Source organism: Diplotaxodon limnothrissa, linkage group LG7, assembly GCF_057381915.1.
Source record: "Diplotaxodon limnothrissa isolate DT_005_m linkage group LG7, D_limnothrissa_male_GT1.1, whole genome shotgun sequence".
NCBI lineage: Eukaryota > Metazoa > Chordata > Actinopteri > Cichliformes > Cichlidae > Diplotaxodon > Diplotaxodon limnothrissa.
The window spans coordinates 59522331-59531224 of NC_140602.1; the positions used below are offsets into that span (position 1 = coordinate 59522331).

General features: G+C 36.6%; 1 protein-coding gene across 1 annotated transcript; it reads right to left on the bottom strand.

The window, feature by feature from the left end:
• Positions 1–7440: 7440 nt before the first annotated feature.
• Positions 7441–8532, bottom strand: purg (purine-rich element binding protein G). Its single transcript, XM_085358560.1, has one exon. It carries the CDS (start codon positions 8467–8469, stop codon positions 7441–7443), a length of 1029 nt encoding a protein of 342 aa, XP_085214686.1. The 5' UTR covers positions 8470–8532.
• Between the last annotated feature and the right edge of the window lie 362 nt (positions 8533–8894).

The following is an 8894-nucleotide window of genomic DNA, read 5'->3' on the forward strand; positions in this document are numbered from 1 at the left end:
AGACATGACTGTTTTTTTGTTTAAAAAACAGAAACAAAACAAAAAGAAAGAGAAAAAAAACATAGACCATCTAACAATGGAGTGCCTCTAAGTTCAAGATACTCTTGGATAACAACCCCTTCATCAGACTGACTCTGGTTCTGGTTTATCCAAGGGCTCGAGGGTGATTTTATTATTTACAGTTAAACTGCACCATTTATGATAACCTAAGATATGTGTTCCTGATGCAGGTGATGCACATACATCACATTTCAGAAATACTATGCATTAAAAAGTTGAAATTTTCCTACACTCCAGGTATTCTGGTGATTAGGTTTGGAGGAAAAACAATAGGGAAGAACATGGGCAACATTGAAACTTTCTCTGTCCAAGTTAAAATGCCACACCCTAATTATCTCTAATTCACTCTATGGGTTTGGAGGAGTGGAAATAACACTGTGTGCTCATGTTTGCAGAGAACATTGAATAGCTGTCACATTTCTGTATGTAAACATGAGATTGGATTGTGTTTTGTAGGGCTGTTGCATTTTAAAAGTAGAAAGTTGGATTTTTCCAAATTTCTGACATCTTTGGGAAGCAGCACTATTTGAGAACAGCAATAGGACATCAATTTTCTTTTATCTACTTTTTATACTTCACCTTTGCATGCATTCAGCTGGGGGTCCATAGAAGCACCTTTATATAATATAACGTAGCACCATATTTCTTATAATTTTCTTATTATACTGGGACCCAACCATGGACATGCATACACTCTAAAAACATGATTACCATTTCTAAATGTAGCATCATTTCAAACATTACAAGGCAAGTAATGATTATTAATACAGTACTTTACATGTAGATGATTTTTTACAGTACACATCAAAGAAAGTGCTAAAGTACAAAACTTCCTTGTTTTTTAAGTGTTAGGTAACATGAATATAAGACACACCAATGTATTACATTACATGAATATAAATTTACACACTTGCACATTTTCGGTATCCACTCAACTTTTAAAAGATTAGCAAACATTTATATCCCTACATTTCCCACTTCAAAACTCTGATGATGAAAACTACAAACAACAGCAGCAGGTCTTCTTCAGTACGTGTACATTCACATCACTCTGCCTGCACAAGCACAACCATATAAACACATACAGTTCGAGTTCTAAAAAAATACTATGGTAAATTATGATGGATATGAATATATTATCCAAATTTATAGCAATGATCTCAGTAATTTTTTAGATGACTATACTGAATGCCTTCTGCTAAAACAAAGTACAGGAATAAAAATCAGAAGATACAGTGAATCTGTGAAGATGCTTTAAGGCGCCAGGGTTGGAAACATTAGCTCCAGTTAACAGTCCAGATTTATTTTTAATCAAGCTATTAATTAAAGTCCAACAACCTGTAGCCCTCAGCCTATAGCCTTATCTTTTCTTTTACTGTCCATGGATGTTGAGATAGTCTCATCTGCTATAAAGAAACAGACCAGTAGTCGGCATGTGGGTTAAAAAAATATACATAAAAAAAAAAATAAAGCAGTGCTTCCCACCATAATCAGCTGGATTTTTTATACAATAAATGAGATGACTTAAGGCATGCAAAATTTTACCCTCATACTATGAAAACTGTCAAAGTTACAGGCTCTCAAAGTGCATAAGTTTGTTCAGAATTTTTTTTTTTTTTTAGCCCCCATAACTTTATAAATACAAGAGATAGCAACAGGATTTTTGGTATAAAATGGTATAAAAATGTAAGTAAAAGAGACTTTTCAGATACTATATCATTTTTGACCACCACCTATCCCAAATGGTTATATGACCCTTGAAAAAGTCCATTTTTGGAAAATATGAACATTTAGTAGACATTAAACTGAAGGGGTTTTTTTCTCTTGAAACTACAATGTACCCCATGACACTGATGAAATTGCTTACATTTAATTTTAAAAACAAAATTACGCTGAACATGTTCATTTGTTTGTAAATTGTGACACTTGCAGTGAATGAAACACTGATTAAAGTTTTTACCAGGACCTAAATGAAAATTTCATGTTGCAAACTCCTGTAATTATGAAGTTATGAGGGCTCAAACATTATGGAGAAAAAAAAAGTACGGCTAATTGGTAAAAGTTTGGACTCACCCAATGTACTTACAGCTATAACCAGGGGTGCACATAAGTGGTCCGCAGGTACGTATTCGCTGTCAAAATAAAAGACGCGCACCAGATAAGATGTTGCAACGCGCATTTGCGTACATCAGATTTTCTGTGGGAGGACAGAGATTTGTTTAGAACTCTTAAAGATGTCGAAGAAGCAAGCTCCTTTAAGCAATTACTTTGGTGTTCCCCCACCTCCAAAGAAATGTCAAAAGGAGTCCGAACCGCAAAAGAAGTGGTTGCAGGAGGTGAGCTGCCTTCAAAAAAATGATGATGAACGCACAGAGATGTGGTGCGGAATATGCCGTAAAAATCCTGCTCTAGCGGTCAAAAACAGTGACTTTTATATGTACGCAAACGCACGTTGCAACTTCTTATCTGGTGCGCGTCTTTTATTTTGACAGCGAATGCGCACCCCTGACTATAACTTAAACAGTTATTTGTTTTGTTTTTTGACTGATTTTCTATGTAAAGCCCCTGAATGATACTAAAGAGAACATATAATAAATGCTAAACAGATTTCTACTTATGTAGTGTTTTTTTACTCTGAGTACTCAAAGTGGTCAAATATGGCTGCATAAGATGCTTCTTGTGCTTTCATACTTCTGTGATTGTGATTCTGACATATATGATGTTCAGAGCAAGCTTGACAACACATAATTTAAACAAGAAAATTCCACCCTTTACCTGGGAAGCAAACAAATCAAATTCATGCAAATTTAAGGTAGTGAATTTCATGTATTACCATGGTCTTTGTCAGCAAACTGGCAAATTGATCTCAGGAAGTTTTTTAAAGTTTGTGCAGGCCTTCTGTGCTTTCTTTTTTTGTATGTCTCAAAGGTTGGATGCACTGTTACAAATTAAAAAGCTATGTTTAGTTAAACTTAATAACCATTTTGTTTTCCAATTTCGTATTATTAGTATTTATAATACATTTATTTTATTTATTTATTATTATTATTATTATTATTATTATTATTATTATTATTATTATTATTATTATTATTATGTTTTCTGAACAGAACTTTGCTCTCTGGAACTAACTGTAGGAAAAATGGAAAAGAAAATGGAAAACTATACAGCAGAACTAAAAACCTCTCTCTTTGTAGATCCATCTAATCTTTAACACCAATTCATACCTTTGCTATTTTAGCAGATGTGGGTTAAAATAGGCTAAAGTGAACAAACACACAATGACATTTGACTACTCAAAGAATTAAGCATTGTCTGACTAATGACAGCTAAAATATTTTGTTATGTGTCAATTATTATTCAAAAATGCCATATTTGACATTTTTTCACCAGTAGTTTCATGTTCAAGTACTTCTTCACATTGTTCATGTCAACATAACAGAATATTCCTGACATGAACATTTGATTTCACATTATTCTGTGAGATTCTAGAGTCTTGGTACATATGATAATGAAAATTTAATATAGCATTTGCATGAATATACACATATAGATGTTAAACTATTGAGAGCCTCAATAAGAAGCTGTCAAAAACCAACACAGACAATGAAAGGAGTTTTGAAGCACACATCAGCAGATTCTACAAGCAGAGAACTATGATTGTCACTTTACACCAAAGGCATATCTAGAGATAGTTCCTCTATGTCAACTAATTACAAAGCAGCAGAACAAAAGTGCAGCTTTTATTTAAAGTGCTGTTGATTTTGGAATTTTCAAAACGAATATCCATCATAATTTTAAACAATGTCATATTCCACCTCAAACATAATACTTTTATGTCCATATCTTGGCCTCAGCCAGTTATTGACATAACCAATATCTAGGGTAGATGAGACAATTTTCCTAATTCTGTGACAATCAATGTTGAATCACATTTCACTAATGAGTTAATTAAATTATTACATTTCATTTAATTTTTTAAAATAAACTGTGCTTTGTACCATATATACTTTGCCATTTATATGAAAATAAAACAACTCTTCACTAGATCATACAACAGACACACCAAACCAATCCTGTGCTTTTCAAGCACAAAAGCATTCCAAGAATTGCCTACTAAAACTAGAAAAAAACAAAAAAAACAATTGAAACTCTTTTTAAAATTATTTTTCCTTTTTTCCCCTTCTTCATTTCACTAAATCTCAAATCTGTGAAACTGAGACAAAGACCCCAAAACAGACATGAGGTATCAAATATTAACTTCTGACTTGTTTCTGTTCAGATATAAACTTGACAATTAGCTCTGACACCTCTTCATATAAGCATCAGCATCTCGTGGGAAATATGACTTCCTGCATGAGAATTTAAAAAGCTGCCCACCTAATTCAAAATAAAGTTCAAACAGTCAACGTACTTTAGCTTATTAGGACCTGTACTTTAAAAAATATTATCTAATCTCAAAGGGTGTACCTCAGCTCCAGAGGTACTTTCCTTGTAAATTTCCATATTAGAAAGGAATATCGTGTTGTAGCAGACGAATCCCTTTCTGCTTATATTACTATTTCTTTCTTTTTTATAACAGAAATGATGTTGTCACTCACAGTAAAGTACTGCACTGTGTTTCAGTGGTAGTGGGAAGTATAAAGAAGCTACTGGAATTAAGTTAATCATGTTAAGATTAAGCATTAACATGAATCTATTTAATTGATTGGGTTTATGCTTTAAAATCTACTGAAGATAAAACTAGCTTTACCATTTGCACATTTAGAGTTCAGGTACTTCAGTTTTTAGGTTTTTGTCCTTTTTAAGGACATTAAGGTTGATCTAGGTTTTTGCCTTATCCTGGTATGATGCTCAAGTCAAAGTCTGGCTTGGGTTCTTTGTCAATGTGACCAGCTCTACTTTCATGCTGGTCACAGAATGCAAACATAGGCAAATATACAGCAAAATGCCATCCAAGCTCATGAATAGCAGCACTTGGATGGATTTTAAGGACTTAAAGTAAAAAATGAACTTACACTTACATTTACACTTTCAAAAAATGTAATCGCTTGTTCATCAATAGACAGCAAGGAAAGGTAAAATACAAGGTTCTGCAGGCACAAGCATATTGATTTAAGATTTTCTATAGACCCATTTGAGCTTGATGTTGAGCCCTTTCGATCCCAACACCCCCAATTCACCAGTAAGCACTGGGCTATTTGCTGACATCAAGGTAACAAGCCCAGTTTATACCTTGACTTTGATCTATTTACGTCATATATATAAAAAAACAAAAAAAAACAAAAAACGGACCTGAGTTGTAATAGTGAAAACTGGGTATCAACATCCTCAAAAGACAATGTGTGAAACCATTTTCATAGCACCACACAATATTACAGAATAGGCAGGAAGGTACTTAAAGTATAAACTTTGATGTTTAATTATTCCTCCTCATGCCAAAAATAAATTATGAAAAGAAGCATTCTCTTTGGCAAAATGTTTAGAACTTGTAGAACTTGGCTGTAATGAGTGAAAGCCAAAAGATTAAAAACAAAAAACAAAACAAAAAACGGAGGCTTGTTTGTCTAGGTCAAAGTGCATAGACCTCTTCTCTCTATTATTTTAGAACTTTTCTACCATCAGTGTACCATCCGCTATATGTTTCAAATTCATGTGAATAATAGGAAGAGCAGCCACACTCCAAGCAGTCATGCAACATGGTGCATCTTTTTTCAGGTCTACGTTTAGGCTCTGTCAAATGTAGTAAAGACACTGAACGACAGAGGGTGCAGCCACTAAAGATAGCATATTACAATGTTGTGTGTTCAGCAGAACACATGTAAAATACCTTTCCTTCTGTCAATATGTTATGTAAATTTAAGTATTAGGATATTAGTATCACATAAAATAAATAATGTAACTCCAGTAACACAGTTACTCTCTAGAAATGTGACATTAGATCTGTGTGTCTTTCCAGATAGCAGTCAGTTTTTTATTCTTCTGTTGAGCTGTATTTTAGGGTTCCTGAATGGACCGCTACATATATAGTTGTTTTCTAGTTTTATTAACCATTTTTAAGGTAATTATATCAAGTCATCAAGTGATCTAGTCTTTCAGCAAATTCTACAAGCCCGTTCTTTTTCAAGTGTTGCAACACAGATTTCACGCAGAAGTCTAAATAAGGTTTAAGTGCTTGTGTTGGATAGAATTACTGGACTTGGATTGCAGTACCTATAAAGTTTTTTTAATTCATTTTACCTCCCCCATTTTTGTGAATGCAACACACAGTACAACTGCAGGGTAGAGTCTTATCAAAAACCAGAACATCATGTAGTGCTTTGTGTCCTTGTAATTTAAAGCAGGCTTCTACAGCACGTCTCCCCCCCATCATTATGCTGCCGAGGTAAGCAGCACATTTTATACATTTCAGGATGCTCTAGTCTGGTCATTTGCACAGATTGATTGGCCTAAAGTACTGCACTGCAGGAAAAGCTGTCACTAAATTCATTTTTGCCAGCATTATCATGGACATTTAAAGCAATGTTTTGTGTCTCATATGAGGCAACATAAACTGGAACTGTTAACATGAATGAAAACCTTCCGGCTGGACCAGTGAAAAGGCAGCACACACCAACAGTATGTGATTAATGTCACAATATGTGTCTTATTTTTCTCCCCTCCCACCAAGTCTTAACTGGCAGCATTAATCTGTACAACACTCGTTTCCCATTTCCAATTCTGATTCCTGTAATTTAATTTCTTCTCCACTTGTCCAGTTGGGTTGCAAGTGTTCTATAATGCTGCTTGTGTGTATTGCACTTATAGTAAGTTCCAATATATGAGGTATTTTCTTCATTAATAAAAGGGTCCGATTTTTTTTCTTTCTATATCATTTCTTAAATTGTACCTATCACAAAACACACTATACTTAACAAATTAACTCTGTTTATTTAAACTGACAAAATTTCTGCACATTAGTGTGCCATAAAATTGTTAACCATATTGCTTTGGGGGTAAAATATTAACAGATATTATTAGCGTCAACTTTCTATGTAACTTAGAATTAAAGTTTAAGCAAATGAACACTGCACTCTTGAATTTAACAGGGAGGTATGAGTATGGTATGGGGGAGCGCAGGGATGCAGCTGGCTCAGGACCCTGGGATGGCCCTGACTAACTGGCTACAACACAATAATCGGCAATGAGAAAATGATGACTGACTTCTTGGCATGTTAAAAATTTTGAGTTTATCAGCCCTTGGCAAATAAACTGAAAAGTTAATGAAGTACATCGTATCTGAGTAGTATGGTAGGGACACATACAGTACATCATATTATTGTCACATCTGGACAAAACTGAAACCCTAAATTAGGCTACATGCTAAAAGCACCATGAAGGTCAGTCCTCCTGTTCCTCACTGTCTTGCTGGCCATCTGTCCTTTTATCTTTGTGACAAGAAAAGATTCGTCGCATCTCCTCCTCGTACCTGATGAAATTCTCTCCGAATCTAGCCCAGGCTTTTAGGGGAACTGTGATGGTGTTTCTATACGGCTGTCGCACTTCGCTGATTTTTAAAAAGATACCATACCGGTTTGAACCCACATCAAAGTAAAACCTTTTGTTGTCCACTCGAAAAGACGCAGCCTCTGGAAGCTCGGGGTTGTCGTTGCGATTCCTGGAGCCTGCTCGGCTGCGGTCTTCGCTCTCTTCGTCCCCGTAGTCTTCAATCAGCTGTGACAGAGCGTCTCTGAACTCAATCAGTCCCTGTGCGGGTAACACTATGGTCTGCTCGATGCCCTGGCCGTAGTAGCCCATTGTGCCGTGTCCTTTGCTGACAGTCTGCCGTATGCGGAGGAATCTGCCTCTCTGGTTCTCCTTCAGGTCCAGAAAGTACTTTCTGTTGTCTCGCTCAATAAATTCGCTCTTGAGAACACGATGTGCATGGTCATCGGACACAACAGAACCGGTGGGGGACAGGTTCGCGTGATGCTCCTGCGCTCTCTTACGGGAGTCGTTCCCGCGGCCCTGGCCATTGTTACTGTGGTCCTCGACCTGCGGAGGCGCCAGCCCCCCCCGCAGTCCAATGCGGGCGTAATAATCTATAAAGTCTCCCAGACAGTAGCGTAGAGCGGGAGCCATCGACATAGACAGTGTCAGCTTGCTCTTTCTGATGTTATCATGACGGCCCCTTCCTATCCACACCTCGGCTATTTTAAGGAAACGGCCGCGTACACTCTGCTTGACATCCAGATAAAAGCGTTTCTTCTGGATGTCGACGCGTTTGGAAGCTAATTCTTGGATGTCATTTCCTTGCTGCTGTGACCAGGTCTGAACATATTGCTGAGGAAATGCATGTCTTGGTAAAGAGTCTGATGCAATCTTACCCCTGCCTCTTTCCATTCCTTTGCAACATCCATCAGCCATCATGATTTATATTCCACCACTAGACAGCACAGGACAACGCGTTTTGTCCATTACAAAGGGAAATTAACAGGCGAATAAAGCAGGCTTACTCATACAAATATCTGGAGCAACAAACAATTTAGCGAGATGCCTCGAATGACCTGAAAATGGCAGCTAGTTTGGAATCATCAGCTGGTCGACTTTCTGTGTCCCGATAAAAGGTCAAGTTCTCCTATTTAGCTATTTCCAGTGCAGACCTACATTCCATTTTCTGTCAAGTATTTGCCTTATACCTCCCCTTTTACTAAGGGAGCTAGGGAAACAACCAACCTGAAATGGGAGGAGGCGTCCAATACTACATGAACCCGATGAACCTATCCACCCCCCTCCCCGTCCTGAGAATACCTCAGTTAAAGAGACACGACTTTTATTCTAACCGAAGGGTGCAA

Excerpts from the sequence above, each read along its gene's own strand:
- purg (XM_085358560.1), bottom strand. The coding sequence starts at position 8,469 with ATGATGGCTGATGGATGTTGCAAAGGAATGGAAAGAGGCAGGGGTAAG.